At 37.2% G+C, this 13630-nt stretch overlaps 1 protein-coding gene across 1 annotated transcript; it reads left to right on the top strand.

The window, feature by feature from the left end:
- Positions 1–9091: 9091 nt before the first annotated feature.
- On the top strand, positions 9092–11231 carry NAP1L2 (nucleosome assembly protein 1 like 2). Its single transcript, XM_004380157.1, has one exon. The coding sequence runs from the start codon at positions 9092–9094 to the stop codon at positions 10430–10432; it is 1341 nt and encodes a 446-aa protein (XP_004380214.1). The 3' UTR covers positions 10433–11231.
- Positions 11232–13630: the final 2399 nt, after the last annotated feature.

Genomic DNA, 13630 nt, shown 5'->3' with positions numbered 1-13630 from the left:
ACGACTATTACCCTGATACAAAAATCAGACAAAAACACCACAAGAAAACTACAGACCAATATCCCTAATGAGTATAAATGCAAAAATACTGAACAAAAGAATAGCAAACATAATTCAAAAACATATTAAAAGGATTATACACCATGATGAAGTAAGATTTATCCCAGGAATGCAAGGGTGGTTCAACATTATAAAATCAATGTAATTAATGCACCACATTAATACAACAAAGGAAAAGAAACACATTATCATCTCAATCGATGACGGGAAAGCATATAACAAAAATTCAATGCTCTTTCATGATAAAAACACTCAACAAAATAGGAATAGAAGGGAACTTTCTTAATACAATCAAAGACAACTATGAAAAACCCACAGCTATCATGATACTCAAATGGAGAGTCTGAGTGTTTTTCCATTAAGACCAGGAACATGTCCACTCTCATCACCAGTATTTAACATAGTTCTGGAAGTCGTAGCCAGAGCAATCAATCATCAATCAATCAATCAATGGTATCCAAATCTGGAAGGAGGAAGTAAAACTATGATTTTTGCAGATGACATGATTCTATACATAGAAAATCACAAAGAACACACAAGAAAGCTATTAGAACTAATAAATGAATTCAACAAAGTGGAAGGATACAAGGTCAGCATAAAAAAATCAATCAGGTTTTTATGCATTGGCAATGTGCAAGAGGAACAGGAAACAAGAAACATTACCATTTACAACAGCATACAAAATAATAAACTACCTAGGAATGAATTTAACCGGTAAGTTGAAAGACCTGTATACATAAAACTATAAAATATTGCTAAAAGAAATCAAAGAAGGCATAAAAGTGGAAGAATATTCTATGTGCATGGATTGGATGGGTTAATATATTTAAGATGTCTGTACTACTCAAAGCAATCTATGGATAAAATTCAATTCCCATTAAAATTCCAACAGCCCTTTTTGCAGAAATGGAAAAGCCAATCCTTGAATTTTAATAGAAGGGCAGAGGACCCTGAATAGCTAAAGCAATCTTGAAGAAGAAGAAAAAAGTTGGAAGATTCACATTTCCTGACAGAAAAACATACGATAAAGGCACAGTAATTAATACAGACTGGTACTGGTGTAATAATAGAATATAGACCAATAGAATAGGATTGAGAGTCCAGAAATAAATCCATGCATCTGTGGGTCAATGATTTTCAGTAAGGGTGCTAAATCCATCTAATGGGAGTGGAAGATTCTCTTCAATGAATAGTGCTGAAAAAATTGGATCTCTACATGCAGTAGAATGAATCAGGACCCAACACTCACACCACACACAAAAAGCAATTCAAAATGGATCAAGGACCTAAATGTGAAAACTAAAACCATGAACTTCTGAGAAGAAAATGTAGGAGAAAAACTGTGAAACCTAGGTTTTTGTGATGGGCTATCAAATATGACAACAAATTCATGAGCAGCAAAAGATAAAATAAATAAATGGGATCTCATAAAAATTAAATACTTTTGTGCATCAAAATATTTTATCAGAAAAGTAAAAAGACAGCCTACTGATTGGGAGAAAATTTTTTGAAACCATATATCTGATAAAGGTCTAATATCCAAAATTAACAAATTACTTCTACAATTTAACAACAAAAAGATAAGCAACCTAATCACATAATGCACAGATGACCTGAACAGACTTTTCACCAAAGAGGATATTCAAATGGCCAACATGCACATGAAAAGATGCTGAAAGTCATTAGCCATTGTAGTTGTTGCTAGGTGCCCTTGAGTCGGTTCCAACTCATAACGACCCTATGTACAACACAACGAAACACTGCCCATTCTGTGCCATCTCCACAATTGTTGCTATGTTCGAGCTTATTGTTGCAACCACTATGTCAATCCATCTCCTTGAAGGTCTTCCTCTTTTTCGCTGACCCTCTACTTTACTAAGCATGATGCCTGCCCTTCAAAAAAATTAGCCATTAGGGAGACGAAAATCAAAACCATAATAAGATACCGTCTCATCCCAATTAAAATGACAATAATAATAATAAAAAAACTGAAAACATTAGGTGTTGGCAAGGTTGAGAGGAACTCAAACCCTTATCCATTTCTTGTGGGAATGTAAATTTGTACAGCCACTATGGAAAACAGTTTAGGGGTTCCTCAAAAAGTTGAACACAGAACTGCCATATGACCCAGCAATTCCACTCTTAGGTATATACCCAAAAGATTTGAAAGCATCTACACAAACAGACACATGTGCATCAATATTCATTTCAGCATTTTTCACAATAGCCAAAAGGTGGAATTAACTGAAATGTCCATCAACTGATGAATGGATAAATAAAATGGGGTATATAATACAAAGGAATTTTACTCATTCATAAAGAGGAGTGAAGTCCTGATGTATGTCACAACATGGATGAACCTAGAAAACATTATGTTGAGCAAAGTAAGTCAATCAAAAAAGAAAATATACTGTATGATCTTATTTATATGAAATAAGCAAATATATAGAATCCAAAGATTATTATTGGTTACCAGGGGTGGGAGGGGGGAAAGAAGGAGTATTTGCATAGGGTGAATTGAATGTATGTACCTGGTGTTAGGGTAATTTGCAAAAAGGTAGGGAGAATGGTTGCACAACTTGACTTGGCAAATGTAACTCATATCATTGCATTGTACATGTAGAAATTGTTGAATTGCTCCACGTTTTGTTGAGTATACTTTCATGACAATAAAAAAATGCAAAAAAAAAAAAATGAAACCAAAGATTTATTCTTTGAAAAGATCCACAAAATTGACAAACTTTTAATGAGAGTAACTAAGAAAAAAGAGAGAGAAAACAAAGATCACCAAGATGAGGAACAACAGAGAGGACATTAGCACTGACCCTACAGAATTAAAAGTGTTGTAAATTAGTGCTATGAACAATTTTATGCCAACAAAATTAACAACATGTATGAAATGGACAAAGAAGAAATGGAAATTCTGAATAGGCCTGCAACAAGTATGTACATTGAAGTATTAAAGTGTTCCTTCTCCCTTTCCCCCCCCCCCCCCCCCCAAAAAAAAAACAGGACCAGATGGCTTCACTGGTTAATTCAATCAAACATGTAATACTGTAGTTGCTGTTGTTGTTAGGTGCCATCGAGTCGGTTCGACTCATAGCGACCTTATGTACAACAGAACGAAATAATTCCCGGTCCTTCGTCATCCTCACAATTGTTGTTATGCTTGAGTCTATTGTTGCAGCCACTGCATCAATCCATCTCATCGAGGGTCTTCCTCTTTCTCGCTGGCCCTCTACTTTACCAAGCATGATGTCCTTCTCCAGGGACTGATCTCTCCTGATAACATGTCCAAAGTATGTGAGATGTAGTCTCACCATCCTGGCTTCTAAGGAGCATTCTGGTTGTACCTCTTCCAAGACAGATTTGTTCATTCTTTTGGCAGTCCATTGTATACTGAATATTCTTTGCCAACACCACAATTCAAAGGCGTCAATTCTTCTTCAGTCTTCCTTATTCATTGTCCAGCTTTCACATGCATATGATGCGATTGAAAACACCGTGGCTTGGGTCAGGCACGCCTGAGTCTTCAAGGTAACGTCTTCGCTTTTTAACACTTCAAAGAGGTCTTTTGCAACAGATTTGCCCAATGTAATGCGTCTTTTGATTTCTTGGCTGCTGCTTCCATGGGTGTTGATTGTGGATATGAGTAGAATGAAAGCCTTGACAACTTCAATCTTTTCTCCATTTATCATGATGTTGCTTATTGGTCCAGTTCTGGGGATTTTTGTTTTCTTTATGTTGAGGTGTAATCCGTAATGGAGGCTGTGGTTCTCTTCGCTTTCAGCAAGCAAGGTTGTGTCATCTGCATAACACAGGTTGTTAGTGAGTCTTCCTCCAATCCTGATGCATGTTCTTCTTCATATAGTTCAATTTATCCGATAATTTGCTCAGCATACAGATTGAATAAGTATAGTGAAAGGATACAACCCTGATGTACAGCTTTCCTCATTTTAAACCATGCAGTATCCCCTTGTTCTGTTCAAACGACTGCCTCTTGGTCTATGTACAGGTTCCTCATGAGCACAATGAAGTGTTCTGGAATTCCTATTCTTTGAAATGTTATCCATAACTTGTTATGATCCACAGAGTTGAATGTCTTTGCATAGTCAATAAAACACAAGTAAACATCTTTCTGGTATTCTCTGCTTTCAGTCAGTATCCTTCTGACATCAGCGATGATATCCCTGGTTGCATATCCTCTTCTGAATCAGCCTGAATTTCTGGCAGTTCCCTGTCAATGTACTGCTGCAGCTGCTTTTGAATGATGTTCAGCAAAATTTTACTTGCTTGTGATATTAATGATATTGTTCGATAATTTCCGCATTCTGTTGGATCACCTTTCTTAGGAATAAATATGGATCTTTTCCAGTCGGTTGGCCAGGTAGCTAGCTGTCTCCCAAATTTCTTGGCATATATGAGTGAGCACTTCTAGTGCTGCATCTCTTTATTGAAACATCTCAATTGGTATTCTGTCAATCCTGGAGCCTTGTTGTTTGCCAATGCCTTCAGTGCCATTTGGACCTCTTCCTTCAGTACCATCGGTTCTTGATCATATGCAAACTCCTGTAATGGTTGAATGTCAACCAGTTATTTTTGGCACAGTGACTCTGTGTATTCCTTCCATCTTCTTTTGATGCTTCTTGCGTCGTTCAGTATTTTCCCCATAGAATCCTTCAATATTGCAACTCGAGGCTTAAATTTTTTCTTCAGTTCTTTCAGCGTGAGAAATGCCCAGCCTGTTCTTCCCTTTTGGTTTTCTATCTTCAGCTCTTTGGACATGTCATTATTATACTTTACTTTGTCTTCTCGAGCCACCCTTTGAAATCTTCTGTTCAGCTCTTTTACTTCATCATTTCTTCCATTCATTTTAGCTACTTGACATCCAATAGCAAGTTTCAGTCTTTTCTGACATCCATTTTGGTCTTTTCTTTCTTTCCTGTCTTTCTAACGACCTTTTGCTTTCTTCACGTATGATGTCCTTGATGTCATCCACAACTCGTGTGGCCTTCTCCAATTAGTGTTCAATTCATCAAATCTATTCTTGAGCTTGTCTCTAAATTCAGGTGGTGTATACTCAAGGTCGTACTTTGGCTCTCGTGGACTTGTTCTAATTTTCTTCAGCTTCAACTTGAACCACATCAGCCAATGAAGGTCCCGGAAGCTTGACTCCATCCACATCATTAAGGTCGACTCTACTTTGAGGAGATGCTATACGTAAATATATATGAATGGTTCATAAGGACATAAAAAGATAGTTATTAGAAAAAATGCAAATTAAACCACTACGGGATATCATTTCATAACCACTAGAATGGCTAAAATAATAGTTAAAAAAGACTTGCACACAAATGTTCATAATATCATAATTCTTAATAGCCAAAATTGAAAACAACCTATATGTGTATAAACTAGTGATAAAATAAACATAATATTGTATATACATAAAACAAAATATTATTCAGCAATAAAAAGGAACCAACTATGGATACATTCTGCAACATAGACAAATTTAAATTTTATTATTCTCAGTGAAAGAAACCAGACACACCAGACCACATATTGTCTGGTTTTATTCATATGAATTATCCAGAAATGGAAAAGTTATGAAGATAGATAGTAGACAATTAGTGGTTATTTACAACAGGATTAGGAGATGAATGGGAATTAACAATAAATGTATATGTGAGATCATATTGGGATGATGAACATGTTCTAAAACTGACTCATGGTGGTTGTTGCATAATTTAGTGAATTTAATATTAAAAATCATTGAATAGTACACTTAAAAAGGGTGGATTATATGATATACAAAGTAAGTCCCAATACATGTATTTAAAAAATAAATAAATAAAGCTGACGTGAACATTCTTGTACATGGTTTTTTTTTGGTATACCTAAAAGTGTAATTTCTGGGTCATTGAAAATGCACATTATTAGATTTAGTAGATACTGCCTAACAATTTTCTAATGTTTTTATACCAATTTAGGTTCACAGTAGCAATGTCTGAAAGTCTCTGTGTCTCTACATCCTTGCCAAACCTGGAATTGTCAGTTTCTTTTTAGATTTTAGCCATTGTCAGTTATCTTTGTATATATATTAAAAGAAAACAATCCCTTTGCCCACAAGTCAATTCCAACTCATAGCAACCCTATAGGACAGAGTAGAACTGCCCCATAGGGCTTCCAAGGAGCAGCTGGTGGATTTGAACTGCCGACCTTTTGGTTAGCAGCTGAGCTCTTAACCACTGTGCCACCAGGGTTCCTTTGTATAGTAATCATTTATTTATTTTATGGATGTGTGTGTGTGCATGTGTATGTACACTTATTTTTGCTCTGTTCTCATTTTACTTACAATATTGTTTATGTTTTAGTTAGTTTTATGTAATGAAATATGTCATTCTCTTTGTGGTTTCTGATATTGTGTGTATGACTCTGAAGGACTTTTTAATCTCAAAATTAGATGAACATACTTTCTCCTTTTCCTTTAATAATTCGGTTAAACTAGATGACACATTTAAATAACAAATAATTTTATTTTAAAGTCACATTTTTGGAGACCATTTAAGGACTTGAGTATAAGCTAATGACAGGTGTTTGAGAGAAAAAACATTAATATAGTTGATCTTAATTTTACTTTAAAATATTTCCAGTTTAAACACAAACACATATATGAACATATTAGAGGGAAAGGGATAACGATGTTCATATTTATTCTCTCAAGAATGTAAGAGTACTAATGATTTTTGTTGTACCCTAAAAATAGTCTAATTTTCCAAATTTTCTAAAACAAGCATATTGTATTTATTGTCAGAGAACTACGAGGAATATTGCAACTACAGAACTAGAGAAAGAAAATTCTGAACGAAGAGGTCTCATATCTATGGAACTACCAGACTGAGACATGAGCCTGAAAATTGAATTTTTTATATACTGGAATGGAATACAGTATAAAGAAGTAAAATAAAAAAATAGAAAAATTTACCTATATGCTGATAGAATATGGAAATAAATACAATAATATGTAAACAATGTTTATCTCTGTGACAGTATGACAATACAAAGTATTGTTTAAATCTGGAAAATAATAATAAACAGTTACAATTTTTAAAAATGTTCAATTAATATATGATCAGCATTGGATATATGGGAAAAAACACACACATACATCACCAATGATTCCTACCTACAGGAAATCCTTTCATCCTGTGAATGTTATTAATTGCCATCAAGTTGGCTCTGACTCATGGTGACGCCATGTACAACAGAATGAAATGCTGCCCAGTCTTGAGCCATTATTTTATGATTGTCGGTATGCTCAAGTCCATTGTTGTGGCTGCAATATATTCTGAGTGCCTTCCTACCTAGGGGCCTCATCTTGCATACTATATTGGGCTATCTTCTGTTGTGATCCACAGGGTTTTCATTGGCTAATTTTTGGAAGTAGATCCCAGGTCTTTCTTCTTAGCCTTAGTCTGGGATTTCATCTGAAATCTGTTCACCATGGGTGACCCTGCTGTTATTTAAAATCCTGATGGCATAGCTTCCTACATCATAGCAACACACAAGCCACTACAGTATCACGAACTGACAGGTGCTGGAATCCTATGAATACTCTTTCGTATATTTAACCAAGTCCTTAATGCTGAGTTTTAAGTTATTTCCAATTAATTCAAAAGTGTCAAGCAAATGTTATGATTTTTTTTAAAGAAATATTACTTGACATTTGGGTTTTTCTCCACTTCTTCTTTGTCTTTTTCTTTCTTTCTTTCTTTTTTAGTTTCCAATGGCTTTTAAAGCCAGCATAAGGAGAAGGTGGAAGTGGCAAGTCAGTACCAGTACTTGGGATAGTGCTAAGCCACAGAACTGGTTTATTGCCTTGTGTATTCACTAGTTAGATACACCAAGTTGATTGTTCATCACAGGCCCTCATTTACCTTCACCTTCCCACCTTACCCCTTCCTAGGAAATTTTACTGGGATTTTCTAATCTAAAAGGACTCTGTACTTATCATATAGCTTGTGGAAAATACAGAATTTAGAATATTTAAATCACTGGGTGTCACACCACCTAATGATCACCACTGCTAATTGTTTGGTGTTTATCCTTCTAGCCTCTCTCTGTAAGTTCCTCTGTTATCTGCATCTCCCTCCCCAAGCTACAGGGTTGAAAAACAACGAGGGATGGGTGCCTTGTCCTCTCTCCTCTTATCCAAGAGAAAAAGAGGAAGACCCCACGAGATGGACTGACACAGTGACTGCAACAATGGGCTCAAGCATAACAATGATTATGAGGATGGCGCAGCACCTGGGCAGTGTTTTGATCTGTTGTACACAGATCAGAGTCGCTCTGAGTCAGAAAAAATTCATTGGCACCTAACAACAACAACATTTCCTATCAGCTATTTTGAAATTATAAAAGTATAATATCAGCTGAAAGTTGAATGAATAAACCAACGCTGGTTTTCTAGAAATCTCCACTGACAGGGAAGGTGGAGGATGAGTGAGAGGTAGATGAATCAGCCATGTTACAGAACCTGGGAAGATGGGTGGAATGGGAAACTTGATAGCTCTAGTAATTTATTGGCTCAAGGTTTGTCGATCACTGCAGCCCAGCAAATGAAGCTAGAGCAGAGTTGGGAGGGAGCCCAGGGAGTGACGCAGCAAGCTGTTTGCACCAGGAAAATCTAGAGACAGCTGCGAAAACAGATTGCGGCATTTCTTTTCCTTGAAGTAGCAGCTGCTTGCGGGAGGAGGTCTGTTTGCTGCGGATCTGTGTCCTCTTTGGCCGGCTGCTGCAGGACCAGTCAAGGCGACCCTCGCCGCCCTCTGCATTCCAGCCTAGACCGACTCTGCCTCAGTGGGGCTCTCACAGCCTCAGCACCGCTTCTGCAGTTTGGCCGCTACTGCTCCTTTTACCTCTGCCCAGGCCACCTTCGCTTCTGCTACTTCGGTGAGTCTTTTCCGGCGGAGTTCAGGTCTCCTGATCTCTGCAGTAGCCACCTTAGACTTGTGCGGTCCTTTGAAAAATGTCTGAGTCAGCTGACCACAAGGAACTGTCAGAATCTGGTCAAGAAGAGGGTGGTAATAAGGTAATGATAGAGGGGCAGAAGGAGCATCCGGAGCGCGGTGAAGATGCCACTGCTGAGCCGGGAGATGATGGGGAGCGCGGTGAAGAAGCCGCCGCTGGTCCTGGGGAAGACTGGGAACAAGGTAAAGATACTAAGGATGACTCAGACCCACACCCCGACCGTCCAAAGGGACTTATCGGTTATCTTTTAGATACAGACTTTGTTGAAAGTCTGCCTGTGAAAGTTAAGTACCGTGTGTTAGCCCTCAAAAAGCTTCAAACTAGAGTGGCCAATCTAGAATCCAAATTCCTCAGGGAATTTCATGGTATTGAAAGAAAGTTTGCTGAAATGTATCAACCGTTATTGGAAAAGAGACGTCAGATCATCAATGCAATTTATGAACCTACAAAAGAGGAATGTGAATATAAATCAGACTCTGAGGACTATGATGATGATGAGATGTATGATGAGGAAGAGATGTATGGTAAGGAGGAGGGTCTGGTACATGAATGCATGGATGAGGATGATGGTTATGAGGACTATTATTATGCTGTTGATGATGAGGAGGAGGAGGATGACCATGACATCCAAGCAACCACAGAAGAGAATAAAGAAGAGGAGGATCCTAAAGGAATTCCTAATTTTTGGCTGACTGTTTTAAAAAACGTTGATACCCTCACTCCTTTGATTAAGAAATATGATGAGCCTATTCTGAAGCTTCTGACAGATGTTAAAGTGAATCTTTCAGGTCCTGGTGAGCTTCTCAGTTTCACACTAGAGTTTTACTTCAAACCCAATGAATATTTCAAAAATAAAGTATTGACAAAGACCTATGTGCTGAAGTCAAGGCTTGCATATTATGATCCCCATCCCTATAGAGGAACTGCAATTGAGTACTGCACAGGCTGTGAGATAGATTGGAATGAAGGAAAAAATGTCACTTTGAAAACGGTCAAGAAGAAGCAGAAACACCAGATCTGGGGAACAGTCCGAACTGTAACTGAAGATTTTCCCAAGGATTCATTCTTCAATTTCTTTACTTCTCATGGAGGCAGTTCAAATGGAAGATATGTGAATGATGATTTTTCACTTGGTCACAATTTACGTGCTTACATAATCCCAAGATCAGTGTTATTTTTCTCAGGCGATGCACTAGAATCTCAGCAGGAGGGGGTGGTTAGGGAAGTTAATGATGCGATTTATGACAAAATTATTTATGATAATTGGATGGCTGCAATTGAGGAGGTTAAAGCTTGTTGCAAAAATCTTGAGGCATTAGTAGAAGATATTGATCGCTAAAGCAGAGTATATGTAGCCCTTAAATTAATTGCCCTGGATCTTGTTACTCAAGATATAAGAAGTTAATTACAGTCTTGTGTTCTGGATATTTCTTGCAGTGTCAATTAAAATATGTCTGATAAGTATAAGAAAACTTCAAATAGTAATTTCTTTGACGTTGAATTTTAGTAGTAGAGTGTTTTCAAGAAACGTAGACTGCAGTAAATGATTTAAGACATACTAATATAGTGTTATGTAGTTTAATGCTTATGAAGTCCTTTTGTCTTATAACTGTTAATCTGTGGCTGTGAATATTATCAGAAGTGCTAAATGAGATGAATATATGTTTGGAAAGAAACTTTTGGAAAACCAACCCAAAGTTTTCTTGTTGTTTTATGTATTTTGGTTTCTTAGTCCTTTAGCGAGTGAATTTAATTTGGTTATACCTGATACTTTTTGCAGTAGAAATGCACTAGAATTTAAAACTTTGCTGCTTAAGAAGAAGCGTGCATATGATTAAGAATTTCAGGCAAAACCACATTCAGTATTAATGATAGCTTGTTCCTATGGTCTTGTATCTTATATGAAAGTAAACAATAATGAAACTTTGTGACATTGAGGTCATTGTTCATCAGTGAAGTGTTAATCACAGTATTTTCAAAATTTTGCCATATATTGTTCTGTGTAATTGTGTAAACCATGGTTATAATGTACAATTTCCTTTTGCTATAGTACATTTAATTGTTCATTGAAAGTGATCACCATTTTGAAAAGATTTTTCATTTTCTTTCACTGCAAAATAAACAGAATAAAAATTTCAGAGTGTTTTATGTTTAAAAATTGATCTTTTGTGATTATAACAGTAATATGTTCATTGGAGGACACTTGGAAAATACTTTAAAAAAGTTAATTAAAAGCAAAATCCATATGCCTACTCACCAAAGATAACCACTGTTTATGTTTTGATATATTTTCTACAGTTCTTTTTCTATGTGTTTATGTAGGCCTGCAAATTTACTATCACAATACTTAGATGTTCAAAGAAAGTGTCTTTTTTTTTCTGTAACTAATGAAATATTCATCCTGAGTCCACTTCCACCCCACAGGGTTGCAGGAGAAGAAAAACCTTAATTTTAATCAATCAAGTAAACTCGTTGCTATTTAATAATTTAGATATTCTATATAATAGACTCCTGCGTGTTACTCTGTACTTAAGATTTCCTACCTACTCTTCTACAATGTTATCTGGATTTAAAGGGGCTTACATTTATTTATTACATTGGGAGGTGCACTGACAGGGGACACTGGGGTGTGGTTGGTTAGACCTTGTCCCAGCGCTGACTTTGCCTTCTTCACATGTGGGAATTCAGAGACTTAGCTCCCGCTTTGGCTACTCTGTAAAGGTTACATCCCTCCCTCTGGGATAAGAGGGAACTTCTTTGTCCTTTCCATTGCCACATAGGAGCTGAGGGTTGCCAGAAAGTGCTCACTCTATCACACTCTTGCTGCCTATCCACTCTTCCATCCCAGGTGGTTGTGATGTGATCCCACAGAATTCTAAACTGAAAGTAGAACAAAAGCTCTTCTGCTCATGACTTCCCTCTTCTACTATTAAACAAGTCTCCTCTTTCAGGCTTTGACCAGTGAGGTAAGTTTATAAAACTGCTTGCTTTTCTTACCTCTGTCCCATCTTCCTACAGTGATCTGGTGGGGGGAGGTGTGGGCTTTTTCTTTCCTCTTCCTGACTTGTCAGAACCCTCTACTATGTCATATATTTCTCCCAGGGGAGGTGGTAGATGGTCACTTCCCTTTCTCTGGGGTTGTAATAGTTGACTGTGTATAGGGAGAGAGAGACAACTTACTATTATAAGGGAAGCTAAACCAAGAGATGCTTCCAATGCACGCTTGGACAATATAGACTTTTTCACATTTTAACCACCATTAATATTAATCTTTATAAAATTCCTGTCTCCCCACCCTCCAAACACACACATAAAGATTGGACCTCTTTTAATCATGGCTACTGTTACAGTCCATTAAAAAGTCAGGAATATGGGTGAATCTTCTAGTCCATGGGAGGAGGCCAAGGCACTTTGCAATTCCTCCCATCCTTTCTCTTGCCTCCACACACACACACAAAAAAGCAGTAAGCTGCTTCTGGGCCTGCTCTGAATGAAGACCAGGCCCCTGTGCTGTAGCTGTCATTCATGTCAATGCCCTCCAGACAAAGGCCCCCAGGGACACACCTGTAGTTGAACAAGTTGGGTTTATTCCTCATTGCAGTGAGGAAGAACATGCATTGTGGGGAACCATGGGGTGAATCAGTAAGAGGGTGTTAGAAAGACACATAGCGGGTTTGGGCTTTGGTTGTGTGATTTGGGGAGGGTTTAAGGAAGTGGGGGTTTACTTTAGCTTGTATGCTAACAGAAAGTGGGGACAGGTTTATGATATCTAATAAATCTTATCTATATGGAGGACAGATTAGAACAAGAATAAAGCTGAAATTGGTAAAGAAATCACAGTCACTCATTTAGCTAGGATTGGGGGGTGTTTGGTATTTTGTGGGTGGCACAGTAACCTTGTTTTTGTCTGTGCTTAGACAAAATTATGAAGCAGACTTCCTTTGTCTCACTTTATGATGATCTTCAGAGTTTCCTTGTCTGAGGTTGGTATTCTAGGAGATGGTTTCTGTCCAGTAGGAGAATAGCATGCCCTAGCTGTGAATTCCAGGACAGCTTCCAGATAGGTGTCAGGAGTTGCTCTTTTTTTTTTTTTTTTGTTTAAATATTTCTCTTTCCCCTTTTTTCTGGCATGCAATTTGAGGCTCTCATCTCTCTCAAAACTTATTATGGGATGGAGAGTCATTTGGTTTGGATTTAGACTAGTGTAAAGGCTCTTTAGGCCTTGAGGGTAGGCCATGAGCCATACTAGAGAGTCTTGTACTAGAGTTTGGGGCACAAGTGTGACTAAAAATAGAATTTTACCTTAATTCTGTTTGTAATTGTCCTTAAAAAATATATATCATTCATATGATTCTAAGAGGTGGGAATTGTTGTACTGGGAGTGGGAAGGCTGTTGGGCCTTGTTAAAATTTTGATATTCCTAGGGAATATACTTAAATACATAAATACAATAAAATTCCGTTTTTTGATACACAATAATTTATCGTGTAAATTATGGTATTTAGTATTATATCTCATATGGCAGACAGGTTAGTCT

The sequence above is a fragment of the Trichechus manatus genome, unplaced genomic scaffold (assembly GCF_000243295.1).
Source record: "Trichechus manatus latirostris isolate Lorelei unplaced genomic scaffold, TriManLat1.0 scaffold00070, whole genome shotgun sequence".
NCBI classification, from domain to species: domain Eukaryota; kingdom Metazoa; phylum Chordata; class Mammalia; order Sirenia; family Trichechidae; genus Trichechus; species Trichechus manatus.
This window is presented reverse-complemented; position numbering and strand designations above follow the sequence as displayed.

Excerpts from the sequence above, each read along its gene's own strand:
- NAP1L2 (XM_004380157.1), top strand. The coding sequence starts at position 9,092 with ATGTCTGAGTCAGCTGACCACAAGGAACTGTCAGAATCTGGTCAAGAA.